The sequence below is a fragment of the Lemur catta genome, chromosome 8 (assembly GCF_020740605.2).
Source record: "Lemur catta isolate mLemCat1 chromosome 8, mLemCat1.pri, whole genome shotgun sequence".
Classification (NCBI taxonomy): Eukaryota; Metazoa; Chordata; class Mammalia; order Primates; family Lemuridae; genus Lemur; species Lemur catta.
In genome coordinates, this window is record NC_059135.1 from 62,895,609 (window position 1) to 62,913,058 (window position 17,450).

The 17,450-nt window shown below is 33.3% G+C and overlaps 1 protein-coding gene across 1 annotated transcript in view; it reads right to left on the reverse strand.

Moving 5' to 3' along the window:
* PSMD14 (proteasome 26S subunit, non-ATPase 14) overlaps positions 1-17,450 on the reverse strand; it is a 101,645-nt gene that overhangs the window by 22,377 nt on the left and 61,818 nt on the right. Inside the window, exon 8 of the mRNA XM_045559946.1 lies at positions 3,286-3,393. Coding sequence (XP_045415902.1) covers positions 3,286-3,393 — 108 coding nt within the window. The remainder of the gene's footprint in view (positions 1-3,285; positions 3,394-17,450) is intronic.

A 17,450-nucleotide genomic window follows, 5' to 3' on the forward strand; every position in this document is an offset into this window, starting at 1 on the left:
AAATGATTTTAAAAGGATAAATTAATATTTTTATCTAATAAAATAAATACAAAAGTTTGAAACTGTTGACATATTCTGCACACCTGTATAGGAAGAGAAGGGAAGGGAAGGGAAGGGAAGGGAAGGGAAGGGAAGGGAAGGGAAGGGAAGGGAAGGGAAGGGAAGGGGAAGGGGAAAAGAGAAGAGAAGAGAAGGAAGAAGCAAAGAAAAAAAAGAAAAGAAAAGAAAAGAGAAAGAAAGATAGATTCCAAGTACAAATTAATATAAAGTCTCATATATTAATATAAAAGCCTATAGCATAGGCATTATACTTTTCCCTCTCTCCCAGGATTATTAATGGCTTCTCTTACGTAAAACATGAAAGTGAAAATAAATTTTGTCTATTACTACTTCAACATTGTCACCAGTATTTTAAAAATAACATTTTTTTAAGAGACAGGGTCTCACTCTGTCACCCAGGCTAGATAGAGTACAATAGGGCAATCATAGCTCATTGTAGCTTTGAATCCCTGGGATCAAGGGATCCCTTCAGCCTCAGTCTTCCAAATAGGTAGGACTACAGGTGCATAACACCACATCCAGCTAATTTTTCCTTCTTTTTCTTTTCCTTCCTTCCCTCGCTCCCTTCTTTTTTTTTTTTTTTTTTTTTTTTTTAGCGACAAGGGTCTTCCTATGTTGCCCAAACTGGTCTCGAACTCCTGGGCTTCAAGCAATCACACCTGACTTAAAAATAACATTTTCTAAAAGCAACACATGTTCCACTGTAAAAAGTTTAAGAAATAGCTATAAGGAAAAACAAAAACAAATTACATAATTCTACCACCCAAGGGTAATCAATACTAATATCTTGGTGTAAAAATATAGGTACAGTTTATAAAATACATATTTACAAAACGGAGAACTTGTATATCCTATTTCTGACTTGATATATTTTGTACTTTTCCCAAATTATTTTTTTCTGGGGACAGAGTCTCACTCTGTTGCCCTGGCTAGAGTACAGTGACATCATTGCAGTTCACTGCAACCTCAAACTTCTGGACTCAAGTGATTCTCCTGCCTCTCACCCTCCACCCTTCCAAGCAGCTGGGACTATAGGTATGCACCCCACACCCAGCTAATTTTTCTATTTTCTGTAGAGATGGGGTCTCACTCTTACTCAGGCTGGTTTTGAACTATTGCGCTCAAGCAATCCTCCTGCCTCGGCCTACCAGAGTACTAGGATTACAGGTGTGAGCCACTGCACCTGGCCATCCAAACCCAAATTATTAAATAGTAGTCTATGATGTAACCAAATTTTTTTCTTTACTACTCTAAGTGCAATAGTAAAGAAATCAGTGTTGGAGAATCATTAGTGACCATCAGTCTGTGTGCTGATGGTTGCTGTCAAGCTTCTATCTCCACTACTTGAAAATTAGTTTAAGAGCAAGGCCCTTCTTAACAACAGCTAACTTCCCCTTCAAAATAAAAGGCATGGCATTTCTGAAAGCCTTCTGATCCCTGAATTAAATACTCTGGGTAAAATTCTATTATGGATATTACCTTTTACTTCAAGCTCTTCTGAGTTGCTTTCTTTCTAGCTTGTCTTAGAAACATAAGAAAGTGTTTTAAGGTGTGGCTTTGTTCTGTCACTTTTTGGCTTGATCCCATTTTGGTGTGTTTTAGTATTGAAATTGTCTTAAAACTATAAAGCACTCAGATAGATGTCATTCTGATGGGCGCTATATAAACTGTGAAATAAATATATTTACAGTTTCTAATTGGAAAGCAAACCAAACTAAAATGAAAGGAAAAATAATGATGCTGTAGCAGTTATTTACACAAATTGTTTACTTAGGTTTGAAACCTGCCTCATAAGGTCCGCCTTAAATTATAGACTATAAAGTAGAATTAAAAAATACAAACTAGAGTGGTGTAGAAAGAAACAGATTTTAGTATCGATTATACTCAATTTCAAGGTTAAAAAGCAGTATTTTAATTTAAAAAATGAAATCCGCAACAGGTGGCTGGTGACTTGCAATTACTAAAAACTTCTGGCAGAAACATACCATGTAGTAATCACAATGATCTTGGATTGTGAGATGCTACTTAACCTTTTGCAAAAAATAATGAAGCAGTATGATGCTATGGGGGTTTATAAGAAAGGTCATTATCACAGGCTAAACAGGTCCAGTAATATATTCTCTTGGAACATGCAAGTATGGGCTTGTCTGCACCCAATCAAAATCACTGGCAGCTTATTTCATACTCATTATGCTTTGCAGTTTTCCCTGACTTGTAAAAATTTTTTCAAAAGCAACACACCTGAATCCTTTGATACAAAACATTTCACTTTGATGAAGATTCAGATGAGAGACTGCTGTAAAATTAAGCATTTAAAAGTATAGCTATCAAAGTGTAACCAAGGCTTAACCACGGTTAACTGACAAAGCCACAACTCCCCAAAGACAACCTTATGACAGAGCAAAGTTTCAGAAGAGGGGAAGCGATAGCTACTATAATGTCTTTGTCTGTCTTCTATTTAACCAAACATGGTATTTCTGTCCTTTAATTAATCTTCAGAGAAGTAATTAACTAGTAGACAAAGCCAGTGGTGCCTTTAAAAACAAATTTAAAATAATTTTTGAAACAATAAAGGTATGTATAAAAACAACAAGACATGTGAATGATACAAAGAAAAAACATTAATCACTCAAGAGGATATTAAGTATCTGAATACCAATAACTTCAATAATGGTGGTTAATATCACTAGAAAACATAAGATACAAACTCTCATCAACAGTAATATATAGATATGTTTTACAGGACTTTTTTTAAAGGTGAGGATTTTTTTTTAAAAAGTAGAAAATTTTACGTACTATTTTAAGAATTGTTTCTGAATATCTCTTAAAATATACAGCAATTTTCCAATTATTTCCTGCTATGAGAAACGTCTACTAATCCATCAATGATCATAGCTAATGCCCTCCACCCAAAACTCCTATCGTTCCTTTACTACAATGTTAACGATGCAAGGCCAGAAGGTATTCCCAAGGTAAAGGATTTAGTATGCTCCCCAAAAGAGTGTCCTCAAAATATGGTAGAAAAATTTAAATAACCCATTAAAAACTGATTCACATATGTGAAAATCTAACTTTTGTAATAGTATTTCCATAATTCTCTTTTAAGACATAATAAAAATTGCAAGCAAATTAAAATGCTAATATTTAGATCTTAAAATGACTAATTATAGCTGGCTTTTAACATGTAAAACAGAGGTTTAACACATTATCAAATATAGGAATTACCTGAATAGATGGCTTGTTTAAGTGACCCAGATTTGAAGTTGTTTGTCTTGGTTCATGTCCTAAGACCATCATATTAGCATTGATCAATCTGAAGGCATCAATAACAACCTGTAAAAACAAGGTGTCAAGTCAATTCTTTTTTAAAAGCAAGTGATGATGCCAAGCAACAGTGGACAAGGCATGATCAACTTGCATCTGTTTCTGGACTATTTCCAGAAAATCATTTAATTATAATATTAATAAAAAAGAACCTCCTGCTGACTATGCCATCAGCACACCACCCCCTATCTTGTAATCTAAGGTGACACCAATTACTGCAATTTTCATGAAGCAGTAAAGAAAAATATTAACTTTGCATCTTTATTATTGAAATATGTCATTACTAAACTTACACCAAACAGCCTTCATTGGTGTGCATGTTTGTCACCTAAATTTTACCTAATCAAAATGAATGACAGAGAAACTAAAACTGAAAGTGAGCACAAGTTAAGGGACCACATCTAAAGCCCAGCCCTGTCACATCAATTATACCACCACAGTACTTGAAATGACAACAAAATTACAGCCAGCAAGGCACTTGCCCACATATTCTCTTCTAGTCAGATACCTTTTACTTCTTGTGACTATGAAAGACTTTATACCTTGTCTGATGGCCTTAAATATCCAAGCCACTGTCAAGCATAAGGAGGCACAATATTAGAAAAACAAGGTCACCCATGCTTTAATCCAGGAATATGGTATAGAATGATACGGTCCTAAATTCACAGTAAAGAAATAATAATAAGTGTCTTCTTTTTGTGTGTATAAAAAGAAGTCAAATTCTTCCATGATACAGTATCATCTGTTAGCTCTTACATATTAAAAGATTAACAAGGATCACGTATTTGTTAAAGCTTTTAAACATTATAAAGTTTTATGTAAAGCCATGTGACTTTAAGATGGATTGCCTCCTTAAGGAAATTTAACTTAATACATTGGTCACATAAAACAATCTTAAAGCAAGATAATACGGTAGGTAATATATATATATTTTTTAAAGAGACAAGGTCTCACTCGGTCATCTAGGTTGCTGATCCTCTCGTCTCAGCCTCCCAAGTAGCTAGGACTATAGGCGCACCACATCTGGCTAATTCTTTTATTTTTTGTAGAGACAGAGTCTCCCTATATTGCTCAGGCTGTTCTCGATCTCCTAGCCTCAAGCAATCCTTCCACCTCAGCCTCCCAAAGTGCTAGGATTACAGGAATGAGCCACTTTGCCTGGCCTAGATTTGCTTTAAAAGTGCTGAACAACTGAGATGTATCAACATTTTGAAAGCAACTGTCAACTAGATTTGTTCTCATTTATACAATTATCTTTTGAGAATACTAAGAAACTAAAAATAATATTTATTCTTAGGGTAAGACAACTGAAATCTAATCAAGTCTGAAAAATCTGTGGTAAGTATTATTACATGCTATATGCTAAAGAACAAGATTTAAAGAAATAAAGAAATGAAAATCACCCTTTCTAATAGGCTGCCAGGATGGGTCCAAAGACAGTAAGAAAGAATACAAATTTAAACCAAAACATGGCAAGTGAATCAATCTAAGGCTCTGCCTACTCCAGTCATCCTAAAATATCAACTTTGAATTTTGCTTTTATTTCTAATAGTTCAAATTTTCCCTAAGATTCATTCTTCTTGCCTCAAAATAAAATTAAGTATTCCCAGAACATGAATGATTCAATTATTTATGAGAACTTTTTTCTTTTTATACAATAACCTTAATCCAAACTTGACTTTCACATTTATATATAAATAAATATGCCTAGGTTGCTTATGCTTAAATTTCTAATATTTTTTCCATAAAGCAATAATAAAAACAGGTACTAATATCATATAATAAATAACTTATAACAATTGCTTAAAAAATACAGAAGTAAAATTTTCTCACATTTTGTACTAAAAATAAGATCAAGTTAAAATGTGGGCAAAGGAGGGGGGAAGTGACCATTTGGACAGATAGGTATACAACTTAAATACAGAATGAGAACTGCCACCCTAACTATTAATTCATTTTGGTCCCATTGTTTTATGATTTTATTTTAAGATTTCAGTAAAATCAATTGTAGAAAAAAAATTCCATAAAACTATGAAAATTTCATTATATATCACAACAAAATTCCTATGCTTTTTCATACTGAATGCTTCCAAACTAAAACAGCAGACAGCTACAGGTACCTGTAGAAGTCTCTATACTATTTCTCTGGAATATTATAAGCAGATGTGAAACTTCACAAAAGAAATTACAATATCAGTTAAGTAGATATCATGATCTGTTAAAAAAAATCTGAAATAATTTTTTCAATTCTGTTAAGAAAGTAAGAGAAAAATTCAAGGACTTAATAAAATGACATGCTTAGATTGACAATTCCTGAGTAGCTATATGATAGCCAACAGAAAATGATTACTTAACACAAAGATTAAAGGAATTTGCTACCATCACTATAGCAACTGTCTTAAGGAAACTAACATGTTCAGCAACCTGCAGACCAAAATTAGATTTAGTATGCAATAAAATATAAATATGGCAATATAGTCCATATTTTAATTTCTGCACAGATTTATAATTGCTTTTTGTGCTGTGAGAATAAGTGGGTTTCTCCTTTAGAGCAACCTATCAAAATAGACTCATTAATGTCCAGTGTACTAATGAGCAATGGGTGAAGAAGGTGTTAATTATGCCACAGTAAGATTCAAGAAAAAGCCCTAGTGAGCACTTGGAGGTGTGTATAAGTGGAAGGCCTTTCTCCATGTTTGTGTATTTACAGCAGGATGCAACAGAATGACAAGAAAACGGTCACTCCATGGTTAAAAATAGAAATTTTAGACACAACATACTGAACAAAGACCCCCTCCCAAGCATTAATTAAGATATGGGGGGGGGTACAAGGGACAGGGGAAATAATTCTTTGGAGCTATGAATTTTCTAAACAGTTCATTTTGAAGTATACATACATTCAATTAGTTCAGTTTATATCTTATAAATTCAAACAGTATTAAATAAAAAAACTTTGTACAAAAATTACTACCCTAATATGTACTAACAAAAACCTCCAAGCTAAAGCATGAAGAATATTTTCAGGAATATGATGCTAGACTTTCCACGCTGAAGTTCTGCATACCACATTGAATCTCTATTCACCAGCCTGACCATTTAATTTTTTCTGGTACAAGTGCCTTGAGACTTTTCCGAGGTCACTGCAACAGTAGACAGCTTATAACAAAACCATTAGCAGTTTGGCTAGCTTAGGGAAACCTCTTACTTTCCTTTTTTGTTTATTATCACTGCATGAATCTGCAGCATATGATAGTTTATAATTTCTCAGGCTTGTTAAATTCATGTTAAAGGTCTGTTTTCTTGTTGAATAAATTTTGTTCATATAATGCTGCCTATTTCATACACTCAGTCTTTAATAGCACCTTTGGTCTATGCGCAACTCACAGATCAAAACAGAGGACTAAAATAGGGGTTGATGATGCTATTTACATGTGTGATTCCTGCTGTCTTCTTGTTAGTAGCTTTAATATAATAGAAGACCTTGTCTGTTTTGTAATTAACACATCTTTACTGGAGAGATATTTGGAAGTGATTGCTGTGAATATACTGGTTAGTAAAATAAACACAATCACACACCACTTTCTGTTATCAGACAAATTTGTGAATTGTACACATTATACTCCAGATCAACAAACTGTGATATAACAGCCAAGTAGAAGACACATATTTATATAACCCTTTATTTTTCTGAAAATATGTATTCACTCTGACCTTGCAAATATAATTAGCTTGTGGGATGTGCAGATTTCAGTACCATGGTTGCTTTACTAATTGCAACTCTTGGAAATAGATACTAAATATTTGGAAGCTGCCAATACAAAATAAAAACTGCATGTTTTTTGTACATCTGTCTTAGATCATAAAAGCAAAATAGTTTTTAAAACAATACTGAGTTCCATATTTATTCCAAGCATACACAAGGGTCAAGGACCTGTCATTTCATTTTAATGACAAATTTGGTTTAGGACTTAAAATACTAATTTTCAAATTCAATTTAATCCATAATTTCTTGGCTTCTTTCATGAGTATGGTACAGTTCATCCAATATGCTATTTTTAAATTCATGTTTTCATATCAACTGCTAGGTCACTGCAAGACTAGACTAAATTTCTAAAGCACCAATCTATAGTTCCCCATTTTTACATTCAAAGGAAGCTATTTTTTAAGCAAAGCTCTTCAAATTAGTTTAATACAAAGGTGTTTCAAAGAAAAATGCAGAAACACTTCTGAGAGTAATTGCTGCAATTCATACTCTTTTTCTCTCTCTTTTTTTAGTAGTAGCTGCCTTGGGTATTTCCAATTGTACTCATATTGAAGTCAATGACTATAGGAAGTATTTAAGACAGAATAGGACCAATGTTTTAAGAACTTATAATGCATTCATTTTTCTTGAGCTTAAAAAAACTAAGCAATCTGAATCTTCTATAACCTTAGAGGTCAGTTCACTAAAATATATATAAGATGAATTAGAATAATAAAAGTAAAGCTTCAAAAATTTTAATACCTCAAAATCAATGTCAAATACTAAAAAAAGAGAAAAAATGAAAACTCAGTTACCGGTTAGGTTACATATTTGAATACATATAAACCCACCACCACATAAAGTAAATCTCTAAATGACTATAAAAATGAAAGGTGTGGAAAGAAAAGCAACACCCTATATCAAATATCCTTTATCACCTAGAAATGACCTGTTATCAACTGCTTAGGTTGTTTCTAAATTCTTTATAAATTAAGGGTACATGTGACCTGGGAAGTACTGCTGGGGTTTGTGACCATTTCGTTACTTCTGCTGCCATGCACTGCCAGACATCTATAAGAGAAAAACATCTTATGTCTCTTGTAAGCCCACAGCATAAAAAATTCAGAGAAATCTTACTTTTTATGCCATTTCCAATGAAAAGCACTAAGAACTAAAACTGACTCATGCCAAATGCATATCACTGAATTGCTGTGATTTCTTAGTCTCAAGTTTGCAACACGGAAATTATTTATAAAATGTCAATTTTAGCTCTGGAAAAGAAATTCCTATGTGTATGTACATTTTCTTCCTTCATCCTCGGAGAATTGCTTACTGTAGCTAGAGATCTGTAGTACAACTTCAATATATTGGGAGCAAAGGGGGATGGGGTGTAACTAGCATAATGTACTTTTTTTGACAAGTGAAGACATGCATCAAAATTCAAAGAGTAAAGCCACAAGTTTTGAACATATATGCCTTAATGAAAACAAATCGATCTTAGAAACCAGTATAGCAAAAGGTAATTAGACATTTTTAGATTTACGAAACATTTTGAAAAGAATTTACTTAAGTCATAATAAAAATAAAAGTTTTGCAGAATTTTTTTCAGCATATGCCTGTAGTCAGTAGAGTATACGGGTTTAAATGCTTGAGGCACTATGAAGTCAGAATCCTGCCTAAAGTTAGAACTCTGGGGTCTATCACTTGCTAGCTAAGGGACCTAAAAGCAAGTTAATTAACCTCTCAATCTTTCTGTTTGTTCATGAATAATACCTCACAGAGTTGGTAATAAGAGTAAATAAAAAATACACGTGTACCTGCCACTACTGTCATTAACTGTGGTGGTGATGGAGTTGTGCAGCTCTAACCTTTCAACAGAACTTGCTGTGGATAGCATGGCTGACTCACAACCTCAAGCTTTTACACCTTTGGATCCACTGGGCATTCACACCAAGTTATACTTCCCCTGGCTGCTTCCAGCCAACAACTGAGCACAGCAGTGGTACTAGAATCCAGCAATTCCTGCCAAATAAGAGATTCCTCTGAAGGACAGCTCTGGCTCAAGGACTCCCCATCAGCCTGGCTGAAACATTCTCAGAACTATGTGGTAATCTGTTGCTCTTCCAACCCAATCTACCATTCCTTTCTCTTTTCATAGGGTTAGATCTGCACTGCTCTCTGAAGGCTCTCACCTTTATCCATTATGGGTGTCTCCCCCAATAAATCTCTTTCATGTCTAATCTCCCTTTGGCATCTGCTCCTTGGAGGACCCAAACTGGTACAGTTAACAAAGCAGAGTACTGCTTCTGTACATAGTGTTAAAGTTAGAAAACAGTTACCCTAAAAATCAAATTACAATTATAAATTTGGCATTCAGAGATACCAGACATATGAAAATCAATAGGAAATTAGGGAGAGACATTTTAAAACATGTATTTCCTTAGGAAAATTCCTAAATAAAGAAAAAGATGTATAGCTATACTGAATGTTATCTCTTTTTAAAAAATGACTCAATATGCCCAAAGTCTTGATACTCCTGCCTGATAGGTGTTTCTAGACTTATATATGATGAACTTAAATTTGAACTCTTCAGGGGACTACTGATAAGATATAAGAGATCATCACCTATGGGTCACTGGTCTGATACCAACTTAAGAGTGCCAGTTCTTTCCGGTGCCTACTCAGTCAGCCTACATAAAATGAACAAGTGACTTTAGATCCCTTTCTAGTAGACAAACTAAAGCAATACAATTGGTATGCCTGTTGGCAATTCCACATCAAGTAAAAGAATAAAAGGCCCCACAGAATAAAGACTAGGGCTCAGCCATGTTGGTATGGCAGTAGGGCAGGTGAATGAGGGGAATAAGGTATACATTGCTTGTCCTATACCATCACCTTTAAAGAAAAATGTAAACTACACCCTTCAAACTACTCTCTCAATAGGCAAAGCCATTTTAGCAGGAAAAATATATAAAGTTCAATTATTTTGTTGTGTATCACTTTCATGTATTTTTACTTTGCTTAATTAAATACTATACAGAAATTATCTTGCCTAATCCTCTCAACATCAAGAAATAGGTATTAATATTATCAATTTATGGATGAGGAAATTGTGGTTTAGAGGTCTTACTAAATTAAATGAGATGACCCAACCAGTAAGTGATACCACTATGATTTGTACCTATACAGAATGCCAATCACGACCAAGCTATTTGGCATAACAGCTATCCTAACACAAAGGCAAGAAAAGACTGCTATTAGATTCAGCTACTCAACAGCAACGTTTGTGTTTTATTCATCACAGAATATCCATTCCATAAGAGAGTATATGACACACAAAATATAGTATAAAATAAATGCCTATTGAAATGAAAAACTCCAAGAAAGCATTTTTGGTTACTATTTTATATAAAGTGTTACCACTTATGTTTATTTTTCCTTTAAAAAGAGAAAAATACCCATTATTTATTTAAAAAAATCTAACCACTGGCTTTAACAATATATATTCTTCCCATTTCCTTTTCGCTGCTCAATTGTGAATTCATGAAACACTCTTCCATGGCATGTTAAACTGAACTCAAGCATCATAGAGCACTGACTTGTGTTTAATTTGGAATAAAAACTGCATATAGTAAAGCTATTTGGAATGTGAAAAATGGCAGTAAGCATCTATTAATCAGCTTAGTAGTAGCCTAAGAATAACCACTGGGGAATCAACTATGACTGAAGAAAATTTACCACCATAATCAACTTTACCCTCTTTAGGAAATTACAATGACAACAACACTTAACCCTGCCAAAACTAAGTCCCAGGTCCAGAAATATCCTCACAATTAACAATGGCTAATGTCAAATTATCTAGAATGTGATCTTTAAAAATTAAAATATATAGGCTCTGAAAAGGCCTCTTTATCAAAGTCATAGCTTCTGTTTGCTGGTACAAAACTGACTGAGTATAGGGAGTAGCTTTTAGTCTTTTCTGTATCTTCAATGCACATAGTAGTGTTCAACAAGTGTCTGTTCAATGACCAGAGATGATTAGATTACTAGGGAAAGAAAAGCATTTGAGAAGCCAAAGAGGCAATAAATATTATAATACTCTTATAGATAATGGGACATTATCTTAAGGGTTTTACGACTATATTTTTACTGAAACAGTTGGATTCAAACTAATTTGAAGTACATTTACATCATTCGAAAAGCACAGCAAGTACTAAACCATAATAAATTAGGTCAGAGATTATATTATTAATATAGAATGTCTAGATTAAAAGAACTCCACTAAGAACTGTTAGCTCTATATAAGATTCATGCTTTTAGAATTTTAAACATGAAATTGCTTCTACATTCCTAGCTGACAATTTCTGATTATATCAGCTAAATAAATGTTATAGACATTAAGTTTTTCTATCAGGAATAATAAAGGCACATCAGTACCTATAATATTTTCTTAGGTATCTTCACAAGATCCGAGAGTGTTATAAAACTTCAAACTGATAATAAGAGTGAAAAACAGGAAGCAAACAAAAAATAATATAGTAACTAAACTGGTTCCAAGAATTGGAAGGGTACACTCACAGAGCTATATTAGGAATGGAAATAGAATTTTTATGTGTTCTATTTCCTATTTTTCTCTTCCAATCTGGAAAACTAGATGAAGAAAAGGGGTGTGCATGTATATGTACAATTTGGCATTAGGACTATTCAGCCCTAATTGATCCTTGTGGGATACTGATCAAAAAAGAATCTTATGAATATAATAGCTATGCTAAATGTCTTTCACTACTTTTAGAAGACAAATGACATGTTAAACTTGAACTCTAGCTCTGATTATACAAGGTTCAAATTTATCAAGGTTAAGGTCCAAGAGCAAACTGGCTAACCAACCTTGTCAATCTCATGTTTCAGTCATTTAATAAATGACTCTATGACAGCTAACATATAAAAATTACTTACTAAATCTTACAAGATTAACTGCAGTTTTTTTGATATGATAAAAGCTAAAAACAGAATTGGTAATGGCTGCACATTGACACACATTCATTCCTTCCTTGATTTTATTTAATAAACATTTATAAGGAAACTACTTTCTCCCAGGCACTATGTAAATCCCAAGATATGAGACTTTTTCTCCCCTCAAAGAGGTCCCAGTCTTGTAAAGGAGATAACACATGGAAAGATGAATAAAACACAAAATGGCTAAGTGGCATATATTAATCACTTCACAAGCCAGAGTTTCAAAGTAATATATTCATTTTCCTCTTCAGTGGCATGCCCAAGGGAAATATCTTAGAAAATAGTAAGTGCTCAATAAAAATTAGCATTATTCCTAAATTAGTCAGGATGTACAAAATGTAAGAAAGGAAGTCTTGGCCGGGCGCGGTGGCTCACGCCTGTAATCCTAGCTCTGGGAGGCCAAGGCGGGTGGATCGCTTGAGGTCAGGAGTTCGAGACCAGCCTGAGCAAGAGTGAGACCCCGTCTCTACTAAAAATAGAAAGAAATTATCTGGCCAACTAAAAATATATATACAAAAAAAAATTAGCCGGGCATGGTGGCTCATGCCTGTAGTCCCAGCTACTCAGGAGGCTGAGGCAGTAGGATCGCTTAAGCCCAGGAGTCTGAGGTTGCTGTGAGCTAGGCTGATGCCACGGCACTCACTCTAGCCCGGGCAACAAAGTGAGACTCTGTCTCAAAAAAAAAAAAAAAAAAAAAAAGGAAGTCTTAACTTCTTTTGTAGTCACTACCATCATCTTCCTAAATGTGAGCAAGTTAGAAATTAATTTATAGATTTGTTCTTAGCAAAACTTTCAGAAATATTCACATTCTATTTTTTAAAACATGCTAAGTCTTAATCCTTTTTAAAGTATCAATTATTTTAGTCTTCAGAAAAATAAAGTATCATATATTGTACACCTCCTAATATGACATGTGCAATCTAACCACTACATACATTACCCCTTGATATTCATAATACTATGAGACAGGTACTAAGATCCTTATTTTACAGATGAGAAAACTGAAAGCTCAAGAAAATTAGGTAACTTGTTCAAGGTCATGCTGTAAAGAAGAGATAAAAATAGGATTTTAATGCAGGTCTGATCCCAAAGTTTGTGCTCTTCATTATTCTGTACCCTGACTGTGCCCTACACACTCTCACTCTCTCTCTCTCTATATATAGTATATTTTAATAAGAAAACACTTAGGCTGGGTGTGATGGCTCACGCCTATAATCCCAGAATTTTGGATGGCCTGAGGTAGGACGATTGCTTTAGGCCAGGAATTTGAGACCAGCTTGGGCAATGCAGCAAGATCCTGTGTTTACAAAAAAAAATTTAACAATTAGCCAGGCCCAAGAGTTCGAGGCTGCAGTGAGCTACGATTGAGCCACTAGACTTCAGCCTGGGTAAGAGAGTGAAAGTCTGTCTCTTAAAAAAAAAAAAAAGAAAAGGCTTAAAACAAAACTACTATTTGAGTAGCTTAGAATGTCCAGCATCTTAAAACTTTCTAACAAAATGTCTTGGAAAAGTAAAAACTTTGCCCTTGTCCCCTCCCCCTGAAAGAGACATAATCTTCTAGATATCCAAAAATGGAAGGTAAGCTCTTATAATATTCATTCCCTAACTTTCCTCCTATATTTGCATTTTCTCTCCAAAGCCCCATCTTTTGTAAAATGCTGATTAAAAAACAGTAACAATAAAACCACTCATTTTACATCCTAGTATCAGTGAAAGAAGAATAAACCAAGAGGTAAGTGCCACCTGGAATGATGTTTCTACACTCTTCTCACATGGTACAAGCTCCTCTTTTCTGAGTGATATCCTGCTCACCCTCAAGGCTCAGCCCAAGCTTTACCTACTTTGTGCAGTCTATACTGATTTTTCCCTTCTTCTAATTTAATTTGCATTTACCATGTTTGCTATACAAGAATATTTTATTGTATATTGGCACATATGAGATTCTGAATAAGTTTTTGTTGAATTATTTTCGTCTCTAGCAACCAATTTAATACTTACAGAAATAAGCAATATCAGTATATTTCATTGTATCAGTATGCAATGTAGGATATCAGTATGTAATTGGCAGAATGTTATCTTGTTCACTAGTGATACTAAATGTATATGACTTATCTCCTCAAAAAGACAAAGAACATTTTTTATTTATTTGTACCTCAGAATCATTAGCATACAGGCACATCAGGTATACTTAAGGAATACTTGATGAGCTGACCTGCAATTAGATAAATATCACATTTTTAAAAGTCAATTGAGTATTTCTGATCAGATTAAATTAAAATATTTCAAGAAAACCCAGCCAGTGTGAAAATATATTTGGCCTAAATGGTCAATAGGGTTTTTTTTATGTTGTCAAAACAGAGAACAGATACAATGATTGCTAGGCGTTAGCAGGTAACAACTGAACATTTTACCAACAGGAATCCTGCCTAGAAAAATGAGTTCTCTAAAGCAATAATACTTTTAAATAAATATATTAAAATATCATAAACAAGTTATATGCTAGTTTTATGTTCTTGCCCAAAGTGATCATTCTTTTTGTCCTAAGTATAGTCATATTAAAAGTTGAATTAACTTCTCAATATGCTCCTGGATCCAGTTGTGGGCTGAATATACAAGATAATGAAACATTAAGCAAAAGGTTGCCGCTGTGCCATTTGAGAACTGAAGTTTAAAATACCTGAATATGTATATTTTGCAAATAAATGAAAAACCGATTCTGCTGATTAAAGCAGAGCTCACTGGTAATTTCTATGAGCTTGCTCTCCATTTAAATTATGAATGCAATTACCATTGATTTTCACCTGTACCATTTTAAAACATTTAGAATACTATATAATATACAGAGTGACAGGGGATTCTTTATCATATAGTGTACTTCATTACTTATGTTGGTCTCAACGTTCGGTCTGAGGGATGTCACAAAAGCTGACAGAGATGAGTCAGTCTAAATTGTTTTTTCAAATTTACAGAGTAATACTACATGAAAAGAATCAATACAGAATATATATAATATCTACTATGAGTAGTACAAAGAAACTATTGAGAACTTAGAGAAAACATATAGCTCTTTTCCTGACTTATGCTGAAGGGAGTGACACTTATCCACAGTAACTTAAGAAAAGGCCCTGCAATGAGCTCTGGTAATCATTTTCTATTCCTCAGTTACTCCGATTATATCACTCATATTAGTCTAATATTAAAGAATTAAAGAACCAGTAAAAAACCTTGAGTTCTGAAATTTTATAAACCTGCATTTGTATCCTTGTTCTGCTGCTTACTCATGGTCTATAGCAAAGTAACCTCTTTGGCCCTAATTATTTTAATATTTCATTGATAAAAGGTAATAAAAATAGTGCCTATTTCTAGGATTACAATACCTAGAACACAGCAATTATTCAATAAAGATACAGAAGTCACCATAAAAGAAACTGAAACTTATGGTGAATGAACTGAGATACAAAGAAAGAACCCATGCTTATCTAATCACTCAAAAACACAGAATTTATATTAGAATTTATAAAAATGGAAATATAAAAAGCATACAGGAAAGGTTTATTAAAAAGTGAACAAAGACACAGAGACCCAACTTAAATCCTCTACATATAGACTGTCATTTCAACTCTTGATCTAATCATTGCCTTACTAAGTATTTTGACAGCTTGGATAAATCACCTGCAGGGAAGGGAGAGGAAGAGTCCTGTGTTTTGCTTCATTTTTACAAGTTTATATTCTTAAGTTTAATGACTTAACTAGAACACTCTGGCAATGTATTTACTAGCCTTTAATTTGGTTCATAGTGTTCAGAGGACTCCACACTGAAAGAACCATAAATTACAACCAAACTCTGACACCTTACAGATGAAACTGCACTATTGACAAAGAACTGTATTCTTATTTCAGGTGATATAATTGCATGAATATAAATGTTCGTCACAAGTGATATGAATCGTCACTGATAGCTATTTATACTAAATTTTTTCAAAAAGATTTTTTATGACATATAAAACTAGATAGTGATACATATGATTTCATAAATTTTAGATATATTATTTTTTAAAAACTACATTTAACATTGTCAACAGTCATGTGATACAAGCATATTTTTAAATGAAATTCATTCTTTTAATATAAATTCCCATTAAATAGAAATAATGCAAATTCCAATATTATACAGTACTCACACTAGGTTTGGAAACTAAAACTGCCATTTTAAATATTACAAAAAGGATAACCAAAAATAAAACATAAACTAATTTATTACATTCTTTATTGAGAATGCTTTCTTTCATTATATGTTCCTTTTTAAAGTAGCCACGATAACATGAGTCAGATATAATAAAAAGTTAAGTCCACCTAAAACTACAAAATGAAACTAATTATATTTAAAATTAAGCTTCAGTTTTTATTTATAAATATTGTGGTGGGGGTGCTTTATCACATAATTGTTATATTTCTAAAATAAAAAGTATTACTTAAATGAATTACTTATGAGTTACTGAAAAGATACCTTAAATATCAGAGCACTAAACTTGAGGTATTATACTGTACTTTAATTTATAAAACTAATAAAAATCAAGGATTTTCAACTGCTTTTATCTGTATCAGTTAAGTAACAATACACTTAGTAAAAAACAAAGTAAATAAATTGAAATATAGGCAATAGCAAGAATCAGAAGCTATCCATTTTGAATGGTCTAGTATATCAGTTTCTATTATTGTTTTTGTGGATAGTTTCTGCTTCTGAAAAGCTAAATCACACCTAATAGAGATTTAGAGGAGACCTCACTTTTTATACATCATAGTAATATGATGTCAGAAAACATTCAACTTCAAATTCATGACAGATAAAAACTCCATACTTTAACAGCCATGTTTAGTTTGTTTGAGCTGGTGAGCAGATATAAATGTAATCTGCACTTCTATCAAACTCTAGGTCTGATAGATATCAAGCTAATATTTATTTCTAAGTGCTCCAAGAATTATTTGTAAAACCTGCATAAAAAGGATTCCATAAATGTACTGTGATTTTATTTTAACAATTATTCTACACTACAATGGAAGTACATGCTCAAACAAGACACCTCAGCAGTATTTTAAAGCAGTAACTACCTAGCCAATTTCTGTATGTTCTGTAGTTTTTCTAATCCACTCTCCCTGTGGTTGAGCAAAATCGAATTGCCTCTCACATTTGCAGACAGCTCTGTGAAGGTGATAATAGAGCTGCTCCCTGCTGTCATGAGGCAGGAAATAGGAAAATGGCATATGGGGCTAGAAAGAAAGAAGTAAAAAAAAGAAAGAACGAACGAAC